We start from the raw sequence: 23,704 nt of genomic DNA, 5'->3' as shown, positions 1-23,704 counted from the left end.
CACCTCACAACAGCATCCAGCCCATGCACATGCACACAGCAGACAGACACCTCCTACAGCCACTTCCTCTTCCTCCACTTCCAAACCTTCACCCTCTTCCCGCCCCAATGTCCCTAAGAAGCTTTTCCTCTCCGCCATTGACCTCTTCCCTACCCCTCCTCCCCCCCATCCTTCACGTCAGGCCAGGGTGAAGAAAACCCAGGCAAGCACCTCAGCCACCCAGTCCAGGGGCACAGCAGTGTCGACAGCTACTGCAGGTGGGTGAGGATCCCGGGCACCAGGCAGCAACACTGACAGAGTGCCTGCACCAGGTGCATCAAGGAAGGGCAAGGAGGCACCACCAGCTGCGACAAGGAAGGGCAAGGTGGCACCACCAGCAGTGTATATAAAGAGCAAGGAGGCACCACCAGCTGCAGCAGGGAAGGGCAAGGAGAAATCAAAATCCCCGGCTGCTAACAGGAAGGACAAGGGGCCTGCACCAGCAAGCAGGAAGGACAGGAGGCCTGGTGCTGGGACTCATTCGGAGCCCCCACCACCAACCATTGTGGTTCAGCCGTCCGAGGCTGCAGGGGAAGGGCTGCAGCCTCCCCCCACCACTGCCAGCACTGACATCAGCACCACTGCCAGCAGCAGCAGCCCCAGGGGGCAACCATCTGAGGCTGCTGGGGAAGGGCTGGAGCCTACCCCCACCACTGGCATCCCCGACACCAGCACTGCCACCAGCACCACCACCAGCACCACTACCAGCAGCAGCAGTCCCAGTAGGCAGGCGTCCGAGGCTGCAGGCGATGGGCTGGAGCCTACCCCCACCAATGCCAGCACCGCCACCAGCACCACTGTCAGCAGCAGCAGCCCCAGTGGGCAGCCGTCCGAGGCTGTAGGGGATGGGCTGGAGCCTCCCCCCACCACAGCCAGCACCGCCACCAGCACTGCCACCAGCACCACTGCCAGCAGCAGCAGCAGCCCCAGTGGGCAGCCATCCGAGGCTGCAGGGGATGGGCTGGAACCTCCACCCAACATTGCCAGCACCGCCACCAGCACCGCCACCAGCACCACTGCCAGCAGCAGCAGCCCCAGTGGGCACCCGTCTGAGGCTGAATGGGATGGGCTGGAGCCTCCCCCTAACACTTCCAGTACCGCCACCAGCACCACTGCCAGCAGCAGCAGACCCAGTGGGCAGCTGTCCGAGGCTGCAGGGGATGGGATAGAGCCTCCCCCCAACACTGCCAGCACTGCCACCAGTACCGCCACCAACACCACTGCCAGCAGCAGCAGTCCTAGTGGGCAGCCGTCCGAGGCTGCAGGGGATGGGGTGGAGCCTCCCCCCACCACTGCCAGCAACGCCACCAGCACCACTGCCAGCAGCAGCAGCCCCAGTGGGCAGCCGTCCGAGGCTGCAGGGGATGGGCTGGAGATTCCCCCCACCACTTCCAGCACAGACACCAGCACTGCCACAACTAGGCAGCCATCACTGCTGGAGAACAGTGTGTAGTTCTGCCTACATGGGCTGTTGTGCATCTTGGCTCATGCAAATCCAGTGGGTCTGACACCCAGGTGAGATACTGTTACCTTGCACTCCCCAAGATCTGCATCACAGGGCACAATGCCCCCTCCAGAACCAGTGGAAGAAGCCATCCACTCACCGCAACCTACCCAGGATGAAGCACACTGGGCACAATGCCCCCTCCAGAACCAGTGGAAGAAGCCATCCACTAGAGACACTGTGGCTTTGCACTCCCCAGGACCAAGCAGTGGGCAAACCACCCACTAGAGAGACAGTGGCTTTGCACTCCCCAAGATCTGCATCACAGAGCACAATGCCCCCTCCAGAACCAGTGGAAGAAGCCATCCCCTCACCGCATCTTACCCAGGATGAAGCACACTGGGCCCAATGCCCCCCTCCAGAACCAGTGGAGAAGCCATCCACTCACCCCATCCTTCTCAGGATGAAGCACAATCAGCACAATGCCCCCTCCAGAACCAGTGGAGAAGCCATCCACTCACTGCATCTTACCCAGGATGAAGCACACTGGGTACAATGCCCCATCCAGAACCAGTGGAGAAGCCATCCACTAGAGAGACTGTGGCTTTGCACTCCCCAGGACCAAGCAGTGGGCAAATCACCCACTAAAGAGACTGTGGCCTTGCACTCTCCCGGACCAAGCAGTGGGCAAACCACCCACTTGAGAGACTGTGGCCTTGCACTCCCCAGGACCAAGCAGTGGGTAAACCACCCACTTGAGAGACTGTGGCTTTGCACTCCCCAGGACCAAGCAGTGGGCAAACCACCCATTTGAGAGACTGTGGCTTTGCACTCCCCAGGACCAAGCAGTGGTCAAACCACCCATTTGAGAGACTGTGGCTTTGCACTCCCCAGGACCATGCAGTGGGCAAACCACCCACTTGAGAGACTGTGGCCTTGCACTGCCCAGGACATCGCACAGGGCATGTAGACCCCTCCAGGACCAGTGGTGTTGTACCATCTTCCGGCTGAGGTCCCCCCCCCCCATTCCCCATCCCCCTGAGGTGCCTGTGTATTTTCATTTCAACCTGATGCCCTTGCAACGTTCTCTCCGTGTTGTTGCAGGAGTGAGGTGGGGCCTTGGCCTATGTGTTGTGGCCCTGTGGCCCATGGACATTGAGGACTGGGCAGTGTCCCTCCATTTGTAAATATGTATACACATTTGTAATTTAATGCACCTATTCATGTTGTTTAATCGTAATACACTCACTTTCTTCCAATCATTTTGTCCTTGCATTATTCCTGAGGGTTACGGAGTGGATATGTAATGGTACTGCATTGGATTGTGTGTATGGTGTTGGGGTGGGGGTGTTGTGTGTGTGTGTCACTCTCTTTTTCCTCCCCCCTCCCTTGTGTGCTAGGTGGCAGTACTCACGTGGTCGTCTTCGCCGGCGTTGGTGTTCGTAGTGCAGGAAAAGGTAGACGAGCATGGGAAATATGTACAACTCGGGCTCAATGGCTCCGTGGTTGTTCCCTGTGTCTTCAGAGGTGAGTCCTTTGACTTCTGTGTTCTGTTTCCGCCGTGCTTTTGATGTCATTGGCACCACCCCGGCAAAGGAGGTGGATAGGCTGGTTATAATGCAGTGGGCGATACATTGTCTTCCGCCTGGCTGTTGGCGGTTACTGCCGTGGTGCTTGTCGCTACCACCTTGAAAGTCGATGTGTGACTGTCTGTCTGAGCGGTTTCCGCCGTGGTCATAGTTCCATTTTTGTTACCGCTGGCCTGTTGGCGGTATTACCGCCGCTTTATCACCGACCGCCAGGGTTGTAATGAGGGCCTAAGTGTTAAGCTTCTGCTAAAAAAAAGCCTATGCTTAACACTTTTGACTTAACCTCCACCCAATCTCTTTGCTTCCTAAGCTAGGCAAACTGTTATAAAAACTTGTCTTAGCACACCTGCATCAACTCTTGTTTGATGGACAGCAAGCAGGTGTTAATCCAGGGCATAGTGCTAAATAGGCAGTGCTATCAGCCATGGATGATCAGAGCAAGCTTGTTAACATAGGTGAAGCAAGAATGCTGATCAGGTTAGATTTCTCTGCAGCTTTCAACGTCATCAATCATAATAGCCTGTTCTTCACAGCTGTTTGGAGGGCAAGAACTCTTTTTGCGGAGGCACCCAACTTCTGCCCAATCAAAACATTTACCCCTGGCTCTAAAACTGGTATGTGGACCTAAAGCCCCTCTCCTGGTGATTCTCACACAATTGTCTGTTGACAACATCACTCTCAAGCCAGACCATAAAAAGAGCCTGCTGTTTACTGAGGCAAAGATTCCTAACACAGTTGTAAATGCTCTAGTCCAATCAATGTTGGTCTATGGCCCCACAAGCTACCTGGCAGCCCCAATAAAGTTACTGTATTGACTTCAACGTATCCTGAATGTAATTTCTAGGACCACTGGAAGAGCCCACATTAGCGCAGTTTTAAGATTTCTTTGCTAGCTGCCTATATGATCACAGGTCGTTTAAATAGCCAAGACAACTTAGACAGGGTAATCTATACCAAATATCCTGGATTCCTGTCCATAAGGATTTGGGTTACTGGTTGACTGGGATGTAAGTTCTGGTCAAGCAGAAACCACAATCCAGTCAGACTTAAATTAGAGGCAATGTGTAAAGTATCTGTGCAATACTTCAAACAGTAAAACAATGAAAACACAATGCAAAAAGGATCCCACACAAAGTTACAAACATAGAGTTGAATTTTATAAATAAAACCATACCAAAATGACAAAAATCCAATCAGTAGAATCAGAGATATTCAGTTTTAAAGATTTTAGCATAAATAGCACCGAAAGGCATGAAGCGCCAATTGTCGATATCTGGTTGCACCGAACTGGGACAAAGTCACAAGTTCAGGTTGACTGCGATGGAGTGTGAGCTGGCTACAGGGACCTAGTTAGGGCCACTGAACCTGGTTTGTGGAGCATTGTGAGGATGATGGTGTTGAAGATGCATTACACAGCTCAAGCAGTGCGTTGGTTCTAATATGCGATGAGGCTGCGATACAAGACCTGCATCCTCATCAAGGGCCCTATCGGCAAATCTTGTGATGCAAAGTCCGGCATTGAGGATGTGGTGTGCAGTTGGGGCCTTGCACCAATTCCAAAGAGCTGAGAGGCCATGATGCGGAGTCCATCATCATTGAGGCTGCCATCACCGAGGGAGGCGAGGGCCTACCCTGAGGATACATTGCACAGTCAGGGTGCTGCAGCAGTTGCAACGAGCTTGTTCAGATTTGAGCTGCTGAGGAGATTCGTTGGTTCCCCTGGATCCACAGAGGCTGGTAAGCACCTTAAGCCCACATGCAAGGGTTCAGGACTGGGGGTTCAAGAGATGCAGGTCACCCAGGCAAAAGGCAGCAGATGAGCACAGCAAAGCAGGAATCCAGTAGAGTAAAGTCAAGCAGAGAGGCAGTCCTTCAGCAGCACAGCCATCCTTCTTTATGGCAGACTATCTACAGGTCCAGAAGTGTACTGAACTGGTTGTGTCTGAGATCCATTATTTATACCCAGTTGTGCCTTTTAAGTGGGGTAAAAGCTTCTAGATGTTCCCTATGAATTCCCCAGACACATTGTCTTTCCTGTACTGGTTCCAGACTGCCTACAGGGGATATCCAGCACTTTCTGTGGAGGCAGGACACAGCCTATTTAGGTGTAAGTTAGGCTGTGCCCAGCTCCTCTCTCCCATCCTGCCAGTGATGGCCATCCAAGCACACCTAAGCTCCCTACTGTGTGTGTCTGTCTAGAAGGAATACAGAAGGCCCACATGTCAGCTACATGCAGTCATGTGATCAGAGACAGGTTACAGGCACTAAAAGGATAAGGTTAAAAAATGCCAATTTTCTAAAAGTGGCATTTCCAGAATTACAATTTAAGATCAGACTGCAACATTTAAATTGTGATTCTAGGAACACCAAACATGAAATGGCCATGTCTTCTCAGTTGGAAATTACACTTATAAAATGTAATGAGGCAACTCCAATGCTATCCCATGAGAGAGATAGGCCTTGCTGTGGTAAAAAACGGAATTTATTAATGTTTCACTACCACGACATGTAAAACCTAAAAGTACACGTACAGGGCCTACCCTAGAAGTAAAATATAATTACACACACACACACACACACATATATATATATATATATCAACAACATTCATGAAATACTTCACGAACGACCGCACTCCGGGATCTCTTATTTCACAAAATTCATTTATTCAGGCTCCGTTAACTTCGTTTACAGCTCAACAATCACCTGCCCTGCGCGTTTCGGTCTGACAGACCTTGATCACGGGCATTTCCGGAAGGGGGTTTCTGTTTCCACATTTATATCTACAGATAACAATTCATTAAGACTCAACATATTTCTAAATGCACTTAGAAACTACTTCTCTCTGCTTGTTAAGTTTAATAACTGCGGTCTGCACAACTAAAACTCACCCATAATTTCCAAATAAATTCAATTATTAACTAGTGCACTATCAACTTAAAATGCTGCATTCTGGGAGTTGTAGTTACCGCAAAACAAAACCAATTTAACCAATATGTTGATACACCTCATAAATGTGCGTATGTGACATACTGTCCGTGTCTCCCCCCATAATAAAAAAAAACTAAAATATTAACCAAACTGAATATTAGCTGCAAGTGCTACAGAATAGAAAATAGAAAATAGAAAAAACTGTGTTTTATGATTATTTGCAATGGCTGCCATGTAAAATTACAAATGTGCAAATAACTCCTCATCCTGATTCATCCCCAGAGGGGTCAAGGTTCGAATCTCCAAGATGTGTTTAGACTCCAATTGTCGTAGTCTCTTTTCTCTGTCCCCTCCTTGTTCACTTATGGGGACATGGTCAATCGCATAAAAAGTCATTGTTTCCCATTGGCTATCATGTGCCAACTCCATATGCTTAGCCGTGGCATAACTTCTGTCTGTGTTGACGATGGCACGAATATGTTCAAGGATCCTTTTCTTTGTTTCACATATGGTGCTCCCAACATACTTTAAACCGCAGGGGCATTTTCGTGATTCTGTCCCGCAAATTTGGTGCTCTTCTAAAAGTCATTCAAGGAAAGTCTCTCATAATCTCCTTTACTATATATATATAATGTTCGGACTGACAAAGAGGTTTATTTTGCCAGGACAAAATGACAGTTTAAAACTACTCACACAGGCTGTGCAATGGCAGGCCTGAGACATGTTTAAAGTGCTACTTCTGTAGGTGGCACAAACAGTGCTGTAGGGCACTAGCAGCATTTAATTTACAGGCCCTTGGCAGATGTAGCACCGCTTTTCTAGGGTTTTACAAGTAAATTAAATATGCCAATTGGGGATCAGCCAATGTTACCATGTTTAAGCAGTAAGCATAAGAATGCACCTTACCATTGGTTAGTGGTGGTAAAGTGCCCAGAGACCTAAAGCCAGCAACAATTAGATTAGCAAAAATGGAGGAGGAAGGCAAAGAGTTTGGGGGGCACTCAAAGGCTGACAGTTATAATATGTCTTTCATTTCCCTCCTTATACTCCCAGATCTACCAACCAGTGTCTTTTAAAAACCCTTAGAGTATGCCCCACTACTTTTGGAGACTGGGCCTTATTGAAACTGCCACCAGAAAAAGGAATAATTTGCTTTTGGCATTCCATGCTGAACAAAATCTGTTCCATTTTTCACAATTACTAAAAACATGGCTTTGTAATGTGTACATTTCTTTTTCTGTAATATTTCAGTAAGGTTGTGCCCTTATGTTCACTACCACGACATGTAAAACCTAAAAGTACAAGTACAGGGCCTACCCTAGGAGTAAAATATAATTACACACACACACATATATATATATATATATATATATATATATATATATATATATATATATATATATATATATTGTTCGGACTGACAAAGAGGGATAATTCTTTTTTTGTTCATTTTTATTTATTTATTTATGGGGAGCGACCCTGGGGACAAATTGTATCTAGGCCATTTCTGCCCCCCTGGGGGCAGATCTGCCTATTTTTGTTAGGTCAATCTGCCCCAAGGGGGGCAGAAACCACTAGACACCAGGGATTGGTGTATGTGTGTGTTTTGTTTGGGGGGGGCAGCCCCTTGGGCAAGGGTCGCTCTACATGGGGGCACATTACTGTTGGCCATATCTGTCTCCCTTGGGGGCAGATTGGCCTATTGTTTGAAGGCCCATCTGCCCCCAAGGGGGGCAGAAAGCCCACCAGGGAAGATTTGTTTTTCAAAATAAGAGGGTGGGGGTATGGCAATACACCCACCCCAAATAAATGGGGCCAAAGTTGTTGTGCCCACCAGTGGTCAGATTGGGCAATTACCCCTGTTCCACACCCAGGGGGGCAGAAAGTCTACTAGATGCCAGGGAATTAAAAAAGTGGGGTTGTGGCTACCAGCCAGTATGTGCCTGGTTATTCTCCCACCCCAACTGAGGGGGATAACAGCCTTTCAGCTCTCCCCGGCACACTAAAACATCTTACCCCACGGCAAGCAAGAGGACATTTGATTATTTTGGGTTTTGGTTTTACATTTGGGCCATGAGAGCTTGGTAACTCTCACAATTGTCCCACTTGGACTGGTGAGGGCTGCACTTTATTTACTTTGGGACGCTGCCATGTAGAAAAATCCACAAGACCTAGACACATCTGAAAACGAAATATCTGGTTGATTCCAGGTTGGTGTGCTTCACATGCACCCAGCACCATTCTCTTACCCACAATGCCCTGCAAAACTCCAACTTTGCTGGAAATCGCACATGTTTCCCACATTTTTGTGATGGAACCTTCCGGAATCTGCAGGGATCCACAAAATTCCTACCACCCAACATTGTCTCCTCTATACCGATAAAAATTCTGCTGCACTTGTCAGCCTAAAAATGATTTTTTTCAAACTGCCCTTTTGGACCCGCTTTGGTCCTCCCTCAATTTCGACATGTTTTTGGCTCTTCCCTGTCACAGGCACTTGGCCCACCTACACAAGAGAGGTATAATTTTTACTGGGAGAATGAGGGGAACATTGGGTGATAGGAAATTTGTCCCGGTGTGGTGATCCCACACAGAAATGTGGGAAAGATTAGATTTTTTAGCTAAATTTGAAGTTTGCTGAGGATTCTGGGTAAGAAAACATTGGGGGATCCACGCAATTCACACCTCCCTGGACTCCCTCGGGTGTCTAGTTTTCAGAAATGTCTGAGTGTGGTAGGTTTCCCTAGATGGCTGCTGAGCTCAGGAGCAAAAACGCTGGTGCCCCTGCAAAAACAGGTCTTTTTGTATTTGATCATTTTGATGTATCCAGATAGTGTTTTGGGGCATTTCCTGTCGCACTAGGCCTACACACACAAGTGAGGTACCATTTTTATCGGGAGACTTGGGGGAACACTGGGTGGAAGGAAATTTGTGGCTCCTCTCAGATTCCAGAACTTTCTGTCACCGAAATGTGAGGAAAAAGTGTTTTTTGGCCATATTTTGAGGTTTGCAAAGGATTCTGGGTAACAGAACCTGGTGAGAGCCAAACAAGTCACCCCATCTTAAATTCCCTTAGGTGTCTAGTTTTAAAAAATGCACAGGTTTGGTAGGTTTCCCTAGGTGCCGGCTGAGCTAGAGGCCAAAATCCACAGCTAGGCACTTTACAGAAAACAGCTCTGTTTTCTTTGGGAAAATGTGATGTGTCCACGTTGTGTTTTGGGGCATTTCCTGTTGCGGGCGCTAGGCTTACCCACACAAGTGAGGTACCATTTTTATCGGGAGCCTTGGGGGAACACAGGGTAGAAGGACATTTGTGGCTCCTCTCAGATTCCAGAACTTCCTGTCACTGAAATGAGAGGAAAAAGTGTTTTTTGGGCCAAATTTTGAGGATTGAAAAGGATTCTGGGTAACAAAACCTGGTGAGAGCCCCACTAGTCACCCCATCTTGGATTCCTCTAGTTGTCTAGGTTTTAAAAATGCACAGGTTTGGTAGGTTTCCCTAGGTGCCGGCTGAGCTAGAGGCCAAAATCCACAGCTGGGTACTTTGCAAAAAACAGCTCTGTTTTCTTTGAGAAAATGTGATGTGTCCACATTGTGTTTTGGGGCATTTCCTGTCGCTGGCACTAGGCCTACCAACACAATTGAGGTACCATTTGTATCAGGATACTTGGGGGCATGCTGGGTGGAAGAAAATGTGTGGCTCCTCTCAGATTCCAGAACCTTCTGTCACCGAAATGAGAGGAAAAAGTGTTTTTTTTTGCCAAATTTGTAGGTTTGCAAAGGATTCTGGGTAACAGAACCTGGTGAAAGCCCCACAAGTCACCCCATCTTGGATTCCCCTAGGTGTCTAGTTTTCAATAATGTGTAGGTTTGGTCGGTTTCCCTAGGTGCCGGCTGGGCTAGAGGCCAAAATCCACAGCTAGGCACTTTGCAAAAAACAGCTCTGTTTTCTTTGAGAAAATGTGATGTGTCCACGTTGTGTTTTGGGGCATTTCCTGTTGCGGGTGCTAGGCCTACCCACACAAGTGAGGTACCATTTTTTGTCAGGAGACTTGGGGAAACGCTGGGTGGAAGGAAATTTGTGGCTCCTCTCAGATTCCAAAACTTTCTGTCACCGAAATGAGAGGAAAAGGTTTTTTTGGCCAAAGTTTGAGGTTTGCTAAGGATTCTGGGTAACAGAACCTGGTGAGAGCCCCACAAGTCACCCCATCTTGGATTCCCCTAGGTGTCTAGTTTTAAAAAATCGCAGGTTTGATAGGTTTCCCTTGGTGCCCGCTGAGGTAGAGGCCAAAATCTACAGCTAGGCACTATGCAAAAAACACACCAGATTTCAATGTAAAAATGTGATGTGTCCATGTTGCATTTCCTGTCGCGAGCATTAGGCCTACCCACGCAAGTGAGGTACCATTTTTATCGGAAAACTTGGGGGAACACAGAATAGTAAAACAAGTGTTATTGCCCCCTGTCTTTTTCTGCATTTTTTCCTTCCAAATGTAAGACAGTGTGTAAAAAAGACGTCTATTTGAGAAATGGAATCTAATTCACATGCTAGTATGGGCACCCCGGAATTCAGAGATGTGCAAATAACCACTGCTTCTCAGCAACTTATCTTGTGCCCATTTTGGAAAACCAAAGGTTTTCTTGATACCTATTTTTCACTCTTTATATTTCAGCAAATGAATTGCTGTATACCCGGTATAGAATGAAAACCCATTGCAAGGTGCAACTCGTTTATTTGCTCTGGGTATCTAGGGTTCGTGATGGACCTACAAGCCCTATGTATCCCCGTAACCAGAAGAGCCCAGCAGACGTAACGTTATATCGCTTTCAAAACTCTGACATCACAGGAAAAAGTTACAGAGTAAAGCGTGGAGAAAAATGGCTGTTTTTTTCACCTCAATTTCAATATTTTTTCATTTCAGCTGTCATTTTCTGTAGGAAACCCTTGTAGGATCTACACAAATCACCCCTTGCTGAATTCAGAATTTTGCCTCCTTTTCTCTGGGTACCTTTAGAATCCCTAGGATGTTGGAAATAAAGGACGCAAATTTGGCGTGGGTAGCATACGTGGACAAAAAGTTATGAGGGCCTAAGCTCAAACTGGCCCAAATAGCCAAAAAAAGGCCTGGCACCTGAGGAAGAAAAGGCCTGGCAGCGAAGGGGTTAAATGCTGCTCAAATAAATGCATTGAAACAGGTATCATACAATCAATTTGCAAACTCTTTCTCTTGATTTCCAAAAAGTAAAATATCATCTTGCTGTCCACTCTAGAAAATAGACATTTTGTAGTTCGCCCAAATAATACTAATCAGTATGTATGAAAGATTATTAGGCTGATGAAGGAAAGTGGGCTGCTTGTTGAGGAGGTTGTGAGCCCTTCTCAAGCAGTAGGCCCAATCCTTGTTAGGGTGAATCACATAGTCACTGAATTAACCTGTTCTTAGCACTCTAGTAGCTTGGCACAAAAGCAATCAGGCTTAACTTAGAGGCTATTTGTAAAGTATTTATGCAGCCCACACACAGTAATACAATAAAACACAACACAAGAAAAATCCTACACCAATTTAGAAAAACAGAATATATTTTAATAAATTATTTGACACCAAAATGACAAAAATCCAATCAGTAGAACCAACGAAATGCAATTTCAAAGTTTTAAGGTAAGTATTGTGCATAAAAGCACACAGCACCAACTGTGGGAATCAGGTTGCACCGGACTGAGACAAAGCCACAAATTCAGGCTGACTACATTAGAATCTCAGTTATTACATGGACCAAGTTAGTCCAACCGAGAATTGTACCTAATGTCCTTGATGCAAGGCACTGAATTGAGCTGCGGCTGTTCCGACGAGGAGCTGCAAGGGCTGCAATGCGAGGTTCTGTGTTGAATTGTGCCATACTTCATCAGTTCTGATGAGAAGCTGCAAGGGTTGCAGTGCAAGGTCCTGCTAAGTTGCATCACTTTGTATTGGTTCCATGAGGCCACTGATCAGTACTGCGAGGTGCTCAATTCGAGGTCCTGTGTTGCGCTGGGTCGAGTTGCACTGCGTTGGTTCTGAGGTAACACACAGTTGGGCCAGGAGGAGTTCACTCTGATGACAGCCATGTGCTTAGTACCCAGGGGGCAGCCTTTTGGGATCACAGCTCTCTCCAACAGAGGTCAGCAGCAGGGCATAGGCACGTCTAGTTGAGTATGAGCAGCTGGCAGATGCAGGGAAGATCTTTGGAGCTTGTTATGTGGCTGTAGCTCAGAAAAGGTGGTCAGTCAGCTAGCCCTTTGACTCTCTAGGGTGGTTCTTGTTTCAGGGACCAGGTCCAATCTCTCTCCCTCAGGCAGCAGGTCAGTTCTTCTTGCAGCAGGACAGTCATTTCAGCAGCAGAGCAGTCCTTCTTTTGAGTCTTTTCCCCCCACACAGGTGTTTGGAATTTCCTGCGTCCCTGTCCTGGTCCCAGTCTGTCTGCAGCCACAATAGGCTAGTGTGAAGTTCTTTGTGTGAGAGCTGAGGCAATGGCATTGAAGTGCAAGTAGGGCTGTGCAGAGCTCCACTCCCCCGACCTGCCTAGGATGGCCCATCTGCCAACACCTAGGCTCTCTATTGTGTGGATCTCTGCGAAGAACATATAAAGGCTAACTGCCAGCTAAACCTCATCATAGGACCCAGAAAACAGGCTGCGGGTGCCAAATAGTTAGAACAAGAGAATGCCAACTTTCTTGGCATTTTCATAGTTCTGACTTAAAATTAAACTTTACTATTAAAGAGGGTTTTAAATTACAATTCCTCAGACTACACATGACATTTCTACCTGTTCCCAAACAAAAGTTACCACTGACTGTATGTGATAAGATAACTCAATGTTATCCTACGGGAGAGGTAGGCCTCACAGAGGTGAAACATCAATGTGTGAGCTTTCCACAATCAGGACATGTACAACTTAAAAGTACATGTAAAACTTTTTAAATACAATACCCTACCTTCAATGATGTGTATGGCTTACCCTAGGAGTGACTTATATTTATTAAAAAGAGGGGTTTAGGCTTGATGAAAGGTTTATGTTCCCTACTAGATTTGGCAGTTTCAAATAGCATGAAGTCTGCAATGGCAGACCTGAGACATGTTTAAAAAGGATACTTTTATGTGGGTGGACAATATGTTCTGCAATCCCACTGTTAGACCTGGCAGCTCTTGGCATGGTTTTCCTGTACGTTTGATTCTGACCTCCTGTTATTGGACCCTGTGCTGTATTTTGTTTTTGCTGGTTTTGATACTTTGGGCACTTTACCAGTGTGAAAGTGCAAAGGCTCTCTGTATAAATTGTATTGGTGATTGGTTTATCCATGGTTGGCATATTTGATTTACTGGTAAGTACCTAGTAAAGTGCACCAGAGGGGTCCAGGGCCTGCAAATCAAATGCTACTTGTGGGCCTGCAGCACTGATTGTGCCACCCACATGGGTAGCCCTGTAAATATGTCTCAAACCTGCCACTGCAGTGTTTGTGTGTGCAGTTTTGCACTGCCAATTCGTATACCCACTTGCCAGGCCCAAACCTTCCCTTTTACCACATGTAGGTAACCCCTAAGGTAGGCCGTAGGTAGCCCCACAGACAGGATGCAGTGTATTTAAAAGGTACGACATGTACTGGTGTGTTTTACATGTTCTGCTAATCAAATACTGCCAAATGTGTTTTTCACTATTGCAAGGCCTATCTTTCCTATACAGTAACATGGGGAATGCCTTTAAATATAATTTAAGTGCAATTTCCTATTGGGAGCAGATGAGGACATGGAGTTTGGGGTCTCTGGACTCACAATTTAAAATACCTCTTTTGGTGAAGTTGGTTTTTACATTGTGTATTGAAAATGCCTCTTTTAGAAAGTGTGCATTTTCTTGCTTAACCATTCTGTGCCTCTGTCTGCCTGTGAAATCAACGTCTGGTTCAGACTGACAGCTGGGCTGTTTGTCAATTCCCTCTAGACAGTGACACAAAGGGAGCTGAGGAGTGTCCTGCAAATCCTGATGAGTCTCCTGGGCTAGAGTGGGGAGGGAGGAGCTGACACATGCACCTGAAAGGGCTATGCCTGTCCTCACACTATGCAGTCTCTAACCTCATGGTGTGTGTCTGTCAAGGCAGGATCTTGTGAAGAACAGTCTCTCCTTTGAAGTTTCCCTATGTCAAAGGCAGAAATGAGTATTAGTAGTTGACCCAAAACCCCTGACTTTCAGATTACTTCTGGATCAAGAGGAACCTCTGCCAAGGAGAAGAGCTTGAGGCTTGAGGAGAACCTACTACTCTGCCTGTTGCTTTGCTGTGCTGGCCTGCTGTTGCTGTTGCTGCTGCTTCAGCCTTAAAAGGGAAAGGACTGGATTTAGATTTCTGAAATCCTGCTTGTGAAGTTTCTCCAAGGGCTTGGACGGAGCTTGCTCCCTTTTATGAAGTCTCAGGGACATCAAAGACTTAATCTGCCAGTGCCAGGGCTCTCCTGCTGAGAGTCCTGACTTCCCTAAGTGGGCCAAATCCAGTCCCTGGGCCCTTGGAAGTGGAAGTTGTTAACCTGTGAGAAAATCCACACACCGCTGTGTGCATTTCAGAGAAATTGTCACAGCCCCTGCCTTGCAAATGGAGAATTGACGCAACAACAGTTCTCAACATGGACCCTTCGCAAAGCGTGTAAGAATTTTCCACACATCGACTCTGGGCGTCAAAATCTTCAACATCACCGCTCAGACCAGAGGCTGCTTGCCTGGAAATAGAAGCATTCCTCGCTTGCGAGTAAGGAATCAACACATCACTTGCTTTTCCGATGTACACTCACCCATGCAGCTTTACTTTTGGCGCATGCCAGGTAGTTTGTGATAAAACAACACATCCATTGATTTCTATGACCGCCAGGGCCGCGGGTGACGGAAGCACCGCCAACAGGCTGGCGGTGCTTCCTTGCCCATTGTGACTGCGGCGGTAAAGCTGCGGTCAGAAAACCGGGTCCGGCGGTTACCCGCCCGATTTCCCCCGGCTGGGCGAATCCACCATGGCGGCGCTGCAAGCAGCGCCGCCATGGGGATTCTGACCCCCTTACCGCCAGCCTGTTTCTGGCGGTTTTTACCGCCAGGAACAGGATGGCGGGAACGGGTGTCCTGGGGGCCCCTGCACTGCCCATGCCAATGGCATGGGCAGTGCAGGGGCCCCCTAACAGGGCCCCAGCATGCTTTTCACTGTCTGCCTAGCAGACAGTGAAAAGCGCGACGGGTGCAACTGCACCCGTCGCACACCTGCAACACCGCCGGCTCCATTCAGAGCCAGCTTCAGTGTTGCAGGCCCCTTTCCCGCTGGGCCGGCGGGCGCTACCTTAGGTAGCGACCGCCGGCCCAGCGGGAAAGTTGGAATGGCCCCAGCGCTCTTTTGACCGCGGGGCGGCCAAATGGCGGTTCCCTCCAGGCGGGCGGCAACCGCCGCCCGCCGGGCTCAGAATGACCCCCTAAGACTCTTTTTACTTTAAAAATGTATATCTTTGCTTGTGTATGTTGGATTTTTGGCGTTTAGGTCTTGTTTGATTAAGATAAATGTTGTCTGTTTTTCTAAACTGGTGTGGAGTCCTTTTGTAGTCTTTTCTCTGTGTTGATGTGTGTGTTTGTACCAATACTTTACACATTGCCTCTGAGACAAGTCTGACTGCTTGTGCCAAGCTACCGAGGCGGTGAGCAAGGGGTTAACTGAGGTGTGTATCTCCCTTACCCTGACTAGACTGAGGGTTCCTATTTGGACAGGGTGTAAACTGACTGCCAACTAGAGACCCCATTTCTAACACCGGCTAGTAGCATTTAATTTACAGGCCCTCAGTTGATGTACTGCCCCTTTACTAAAGACATATAAGTAAAATAAATGTGCCAGTTAGGTGCAAGTCAATTTAGAGAAGGCAGCACAAGCACTTCAGGACTAGTAAAGTACACACTATCCTAAGGACTACAAAAATTAATTCAGCAAAACAGGAGGAGTGAAGGCAGAAGGTCTGGGGGAAAATCAAACCAAGGATGCCAGGTCTAACAGCTGTCATTAAATTAGAAAAACTTTAGGAGTGAAAAGTAGAATTATAATTTATTATACTGAACATATTTGGTTATTACATACCGATTTGGAGCTGGAGCAGCCAAATGCAACTTTTTCCAAGATGCTTTTTTTGTTGTAAAATACAATTTGGCAAACTTTTATAAAGTGTAATTGTATATCATTTTTCCACAAATTAAAAGTGAATTTATTAAGGTTGTGTATTTTATCAGTGTTTAACAGGGATGTTAACAACACGCAAGTATGCCACCAATCACAGAACAATCAAAGCGTTCACCCTGTAGCAACAGACTTCACTACGTGTATCCAGGATCAGCAGTAGCAGGACACTACCTCTGCATTTTGAAGATAGATACTGTGCAAAGCAACCTTCATGAACAAAGGCTGTTTGATTAATTTGATTTGTATCCAGATCTGCAGACTGCTATTTGATTAAGGTGCTATCTGACACAGTAGGTCTCTTTAGCTACCCCACTGTCAATGTGAAAGTCCTTTTGATTAATCAAATTATAGTTGCACATATCTGAGTAGAACATGTTTGTTTCTATGGGTCTTCACAGCAACTTAATCACTCTATATGCCTTCCTAGCACATTAAGACAACATATATACTACACAAGAGTAGCAACCAAAAAAGCATATCACTTTAGAAAGATATGTGCAAAAACTGCAAAACGTGCAAAAGTATGCTTACAGCGCTTGCTCTCACCAATGGTATGTGCTCCATTTTCCTCCATTGACACATGGCTCACTTCGGGCATCCTAGCAATTCCTTAGGTGACTGCGCTCACAAGGATATGGTGAAAGTCTTGTAGCCTTAGCAGTCAATCTGTGCAGCTCCCCTCCAGCCCAAACATGTAAAAGTTTTCAGAACATTTTTTCTAATGTACAACGTTTCCTGACATATTTCTTGCAACTGAGAACTCATTCTGAATGAAAAAGGTATTCTGGCTTATAGTATTTATCACTTCCTAATAGTACGTAAAGATTCAACAAAAAGAGGTTTACCTCCAAAATGGTAATGACGATGGCAGCCGACGTTTCACCTTCCCTTAAAATCAATGTTCCAGACACTGGTATGAAATCAGATCCAGGCTCAGCAAGCTGCCCTTCTGTTTGGTTGGCAAGGTGGAGTTTCCCTCGAACCGTAGCATATGTAACGTTGATAGCTCCTAATTAATTGGTAACATAAAAAAAAATTTTAAACAAGTTTTGTCAGTAATGTATTGCGTCTTGACTTTTTTTTTATAAAACACTTATCCTAATGGAATGTATCTGCTTGTACAGTAGTGATCAAATGATATGAATAAAACAAAATCTTCAACTGATGTAAATTGATAGGTCTTTATTAAAAGACCAATGAGATTACACAGTCAGGCCTAACAAAATATGTTTTTGACATTATAAAATGTCCCACAACTTACTAGCCTAGTGATAAACATTACGACTGTGTGTCACTGTTGGACTTTTGCTTATGCAGGGTCATCCCCAGTCTTTTTTGCCTCCTGCCTCCTATTTTTTTCTGACATATTGCTGTTGGCTTTTCAACTCTGAGCACTTTACCACTGCTAACCAGTGCTAAAGTGCATATGCTCTCCTGTTTAAATTGTATGTAAGTGGTTTATCCATGATTGGCATATTTGATTTACTAGTAAGTCCCTAGTAAGGTGCACTAGAGGTGCCAGGGCCTGTAAATCAAATGCTACTAGTGGGCCTGCAGCACTGGTTGTGCCACCCACATAAGTAGCTCTGTAATCATGTCTCAGACCTGCCACTGCAGTGTCTGTATGTGTATTCTTACACTGTAAATTCGACTTGGCAAGTGTACCCACTTGCCAGGCCTAAACCTTCCCTTTTCTTACATGTAAGGCACCCCTAAGGTAGGCCCTAGGTAGCCCCAAGGGCAGGGTGCAGTGTATGGATAAGGTAGGACATATAGTAATGTGGTTTATATGTCCTGACAGTGAAATACTGCCAATTTCGTTTTCACTGTTGCAAGGTCTGTCTCTCTCTCATAGGATAATATGGGGGCTACCTTTAAATATGATTAAAGTGTAGATTCCCCTAGAGAGTAGATGGACATGTGGAGTTTGGGATCCCTGAACTCACAATTTAAAAATACATCTTTTAGTAAAGTTGATTTTAAGATTGTGCGTTTGGAAATGCCACTTTTAGAAAGTGAGCATTTTCTTGCTTAAACCATTCTGTGACTCTGCCTTGTTTGTGGATTCCCTGTCTGGGTCAGTTTGACAGTTGGGTTGTTTTTCACCTCACACCAGACAGTGACACAAAGGGAGCTGGGGTGTAATCTGCATTTCCTGATTAGCCATCTCTGCTAGGAGGGAGGGGTGGAGTGGTCACTCTCATCTGAAAGGACTGTGCCTGCCTCTGACAATGCTGTCTCCAACCCCCTGGTGTGTGTCTGAGGCCTTGCCTGGGCAAGGCAGGATTTCACAAGAAGGTGTGAGTCCCCTTTGAAGAAAGGTGACTTCAAAGACTAAAATGGGTATAAGAAGGGCACCCAAACTTACAAACTTTAGAAACACTTCTGGAACCAAGAGGAACCTCTGCCTGGAGAAGAGCTGATAGCCGAGGAAAAGGTGCTGCCCTGCCTGTGACTGTGCTTTGTGGAGCTTTCCTGCAGTGCTGCTTCTGCCAGAGTAAGAGGGCAAAGACTGGACTTTGTGTGCCTTCCATCTTGAAGAAGAAATCTCCAAGGGCTTGATGTAGAGCTTGCCTCCTGTTGTTGAAGTCTCAGGGATAGCAAAGACTTCTTCCTGCCAGCACCTGGAGTCTCTGGAGAGACCCCTACTCTGCTCTGTGGTGCCCTTCCAGTTCCTGGGACCCTGAAAGGAGAGGCTGGCAGCCTAAGGACAAAAATACACGCACCGAGCGCCGTGCGGAGAAAAGATCGACGCGAATCCGATCGCGGCTGAGAAAACGACGCGACGCCGGTTCCGCAGCTGAGAAACGACGCCGCAGGAAACGCGACCGAAAAACCGACGCCCGGAGCAGGAGAAACGACGCGCAGCATCGCTGACGGAGGCTGAGAGATCGCACCCTGCGCCGCGGGACTTTCGGATCGTCGTGTGGCTGGCTTTTTCAACACGCACCGCCGTGCCGAGTTGTTTTCGACGCACACAGCCGTGCAGGGTTACTTTCGACGCACACCGCCCGTGCGGGGTTATTTTTGACGCAAACCAGGTACATTTTCACGCTAGCAGCGCTAGTGTGGTGTTACAACTACCTAAAGACTCTTTTTATTTTAAACCTTTAAAAAATCATAACTTGACTTGTGTATGTTGGATTTTTGTCGTTTTGGTCTTGTTTTGTCTAGATAAATATTTCCTATTTTTCTAAACTGGTGTTGTGTCATTTTGTAGTGTTTTCATTAGGTTACTGTGTGTGTTGGTACAAATACTTTACACCTAGCACTCTGAGGTTAAGCCTACTGCTCTGCCAAGCTACCAAGGGGGTAAGCAGGGGTTAGCTGAGGGTGATTCTCTTTTATCCTAACTAGAGTGAGGGTCCTTGCTTGAACAGGGGGTAACCAGACTGTCAACCAAAGACCCCATTTCTAACATTGGTGACCAGCGGTCGGGATTGGACTTGTATTTGTACTTGACATACAGTAATTAAGTGTACACTACTGTTTTGATCTCAGACCACTACGTGACCACATACTACTTGTTTGGTGATCTTTTGATTTTTCTCTTAAGGACTCTTTTTATTCTACTTCCATGATTTTGCTGATCCCTTGACTGATTCTTTTTACTTCATTGGGAAATTATTTTTTTCTGCCTTTTGGAACTTTGCACTTGTGACCATCATGTCTCAATCTGGAGATGCAACAGCTGGAGCTGTGTTTGAAATGGAGAAACTGAAGGAGTACTCAGTTGCTCAATTGAAACAGTTCCTTAAAGATCTTGACTGTCCCACTGAGAGCTCCACCAGGGAGGGGGAGCTGCAACAGGCACAGAGGGCTTGGGTGACAATCAAGAAGGCTGGAGGGCACACAGAGGAGGAGAATATGGGTGGGGAAGTGCAGAGGATACACAGTGGTGTAGTGGAGGAACCTGTTACGCCTGGGGGGAGGGTCCCCAGGAGGGATGGCAGGGTGTCACCCAAGGGTCTGACTCCTGAAGAGTTACAGGACAGACAGGCAGAGAGGGAGTACCAATGGGAGCTGAAAAAGCTCGATTGGGAGTTGGAAGAAAGGAGGAGGAACTTAGAGATTAAAAAAATGATTTATGCTTACGAGCTTAAATTGAAAGAGCTGGAAGTCATGAGGGCTGAGTCCAGCTGGAATGGTGGCAGCAACAATTGTATATCCAGTGATGCTGCAGAAGTGCACATGCCCAGAGAGGTGGTGCCCTACTTGAAGGAGGGAGTTAACACACGCCAGGAGGTTCAGGGGTATGAGGTAGCTCCAGTGATGCACAGGGTCCCTGAGGTGGATTGGGGAACTGGCATGGGGAGTCATATTCCTACTGGTGGGAGGGACACTCTACTGACTCTAGGTGAGAGTGACAGGGAGAGGGGTTCCCCCCAGGTAGAAGTCCTGGTTATGGAGTGTGAAAACATCCCAGAAGAGTGTGGGTTGAGTGTCAGGGACAGTCAGGTACTGTCTCACCAGTCTCAGGAGGGTGATGTGGGGTGCTTTTTCAAAGCAGAGTCACTGGATGGTTGGGTGAAGGGTACTTTGGTTAATTCATGTGAGGGGCTGAGTGATGTAATTGCTGGAGAGCATATGTCTAGTCCTTATTTTCCAGAGCTATGCCAACACCAGGTGGAGTGTGAGTTCTCTGACCCCAGGGAGCTTACAATGGAGGCAGACTTCTGGGTGAGTACCAGAGAGTCTGAAGAGGCATTTGGGGGTGCTCCTGAGAGGAGTGGTCTAGGTAGTTCCCAACCAGGTGAGGTAGGGAAGGATTGTAGTGTCCCAGGTAGGTCCCAGTGTAGTGGGATGGGTGAGGGACCCCATGTCCAGTCTCAGAGGAGAGGGAATGGGGATGGGTTGAGGCCCAAGGTGCCCGAGATCCGGTCCCAGGTCCTGGAGGGTTCCCTGCGGGAACACCAGGAGGGGAGCCTAGCCTGTACCATAGGGCCATCTGTTGAGGGAGACCCCACAGTGTCAGGAGAACTTGGGGGGGCGGCTGTAGCCAGCGTCCCACCAGTTCTGGTGTCTGGCAGTACCACTCCTAGTGAGGGGTTGCAGAAGTCCAGACAGAGGGTTGAGAGGGGGTTGCGGACCCCAGTGGAGAACCTGGAGGGTCAGGGGTCAGCTCTGAGAGCAGAGCCCCCCATGAATGACCTTGGTGAGACCATTTCTGGGTTGGGGGGAATCCAGACTCTGTCAGATGGGCAGAGGTCAGGAGACCTGCGCCAGCCAGACTCTTGTGTGGCCCTTCGGGACAGCGTGTCCCTTGAGGGGGGTAAGTGTGCCCCCCTGGAAGTCCTGGTGTGCCAGGCAATGGTTCAACTGCAGGGTGGTGACTCTGGGTTGAATGATCAGGTTCAGGGGGTAAACTCTGACCTGATGGGGGGTAAATGTGCTCCCAAGGAAGTCCTGGTGTGCCAGGCAGTGGTTCAACCGCAGGGTGGTGACCCTGGGTTGGATGACCAGGTTCAGAGGGTAAACTCTGACCTGGTAGGGGGTAGGTATGCCCCCCAGGAAGTCCTGGTTTGCCAGGCAGTGATCCAGTCTGTGGGTACAGACCCCGGATTGGGAGGCCAGGTTAAGGGTGTCCCCCCTGACCTGGAGGAAGGGGCTACTGCTAACAGTGCCCCTACCATGTTGTCTTCTGGGGGGGCCACTCCTAGTTGGGTGGTTCAGGACCCCAGAAGAGAGGGCAGGGGGAGGGAAGCCTCACCCCTGGCCCTGGTCCAACCTGAAGGTACAGACCCCAGGTTGGAGGATCAGTTGCAGGTTAACATCCCTGCACTGGTGGAAGAATTGTGCAGGACTGCTTCTACAAGCACCCTGACAGTTTTTGACTCTGGGGGTGCCACTTCTGCAGGGAGGTTACAGAGCCCCAGAGGGGAGGACCAGGGTCAGGTTGTCATCCCTGACCTGGTGGAAGAGAGAGTGGTCAAAGGGTGCCAGGCACCTGGGGCTACCACCCCCCACTCTCCACAGTCACCGTGGTTAGAGAGGCCTGAGGTCGGGCTCTCATCCCTGACAGTTGTCTGGGGCCACTGTGGCTTGCTGTCCTGGTGGACAGAGTTGCCCCTGGGGGGGGAGGACAAGAGTCACACCCCGGGGGTGGAGTGGGCAACACCACTGTGTTGGCCCTGGTGGTACTATCTGCCCATTGCAATACATCTGTGAGCAAAGTAAAGTTAGGTGTTGCACAGATGGTGTCTGTAGATGTGGAGAAGGGTTCCCCATGGGTTAGCTTAGTGGGCCCTGAGAGTATGGACAGAGGGATCCAACTGGAGTCAGGAAGGCGTAGAACTGGAACATGCCCCTGCTGTTGTGGGCCTGGGTCCCTGTTCTATCGCCCCAATCAGGGAAGTACATCAAGGTATTGATTGTTCTCCCCTGGCTTTAGGCTGGTAGGGGGTCGTGTTGGACTTTTGCTTATGCAGGGTCATCCCCAGTCTTTTTTGCCTCCTGCCTCCTATTTTTTTCTGACATATTGCTGTTGGCTTTTCAACTCTGAGCACTTTACCACTGCTAACCAGTGCTAAAGTGCATATGCTCTCCTGTTTAAATTGTATGTAAGTGGTTTATCCATGATTGGCATATTTGATTTACTAGTAAGTCCCTAGTAAGGTGCACTAGAGGTGCCAGGGCCTGTAAATCAAATGCTACTAGTGGGCCTGCAGCACTGGTTGTGCCACCCACATAAGTAGCTCTGTAATCATGTCTCAGACCTGCCACTGCAGTGTCTGTATGTGTATTCTTACACTGTAAATTCGACTTGGCAAGTGTACCCACTTGCCAGGCCTAAACCTTCCCTTTTCTTACATGTAAGGCACCCCTAAGGTAGGCCCTAGGTAGCCCCAAGGGCAGGGTGCAGTGTATGGATAAGGTAGGACATATAGTAATGTGGTTTATATGTCCTGACAGTGAAATACTGCCAATTTCGTTTTCACTGTTGCAAGGTCTGTCTCTCTCTCATAGGATAATATGGGGGCTACCTTTAAATATGATTAAAGTGTAGATTCCCCTAGAGAGTAGATGGACATGTGGAGTTTGGGATCCCTGAACTCACAATTTAAAAATACATCTTTTAGTAAAGTTGATTTTAAGATTGTGCGTTTGGAAATGCCACTTTTAGAAAGTGAGCATTTTCTTGCTTAAACCATTCTGTGACTCTGCCTTGTTTGTGGATTCCCTGTCTGGGTCAGTTTGACAGTTGGGTTGTTTTTCACCTCACACCAGACAGTGACACAAAGGGAGCTGGGGTGTAATCTGCATTTCCTGATTAGCCATCTCTGCTAGGAGGGAGGGGTGGAGTGGTCACTCTCATCTGAAAGGACTGTGCCTGCCTCTGACAATGCTGTCTCCAACCCCCTGGTGTGTGTCTGAGGCCTTGCCTGGGCAAGGCAGGATTTCACAAGAAGGTGTGAGTCCCCTTTGAAGAAAGGTGACTTCAAAGACTAAAATGGGTATAAGAAGGGCACCCAAACTTAC

The 23,704-nt window shown here is 47.7% G+C and overlaps 1 protein-coding gene across 1 annotated transcript in view; it reads right to left on the bottom strand.

The window, feature by feature from the left end:
• The window catches only part of ADGRV1 (adhesion G protein-coupled receptor V1), a 2,003,619-nt gene that overhangs the window by 1,302,328 nt on the left and 677,587 nt on the right, over nucleotides 1–23,704 (bottom strand). The window contains exon 38 of the mRNA XM_069225272.1: nucleotides 17,071–17,234. Within this exon, the coding sequence (XP_069081373.1) occupies nucleotides 17,071–17,234 (164 nt within the window). The remainder of the gene's footprint in view (nucleotides 1–17,070; nucleotides 17,235–23,704) is intronic.

Source organism: Pleurodeles waltl, chromosome 1_1 (genome assembly GCF_031143425.1).
Source record: "Pleurodeles waltl isolate 20211129_DDA chromosome 1_1, aPleWal1.hap1.20221129, whole genome shotgun sequence".
Classification (NCBI taxonomy): domain Eukaryota; kingdom Metazoa; phylum Chordata; class Amphibia; order Caudata; family Salamandridae; genus Pleurodeles; species Pleurodeles waltl.
Note: the sequence above shows the minus strand (reverse complement) of the source record. Positions and strands in the feature narration are given on the sequence as shown.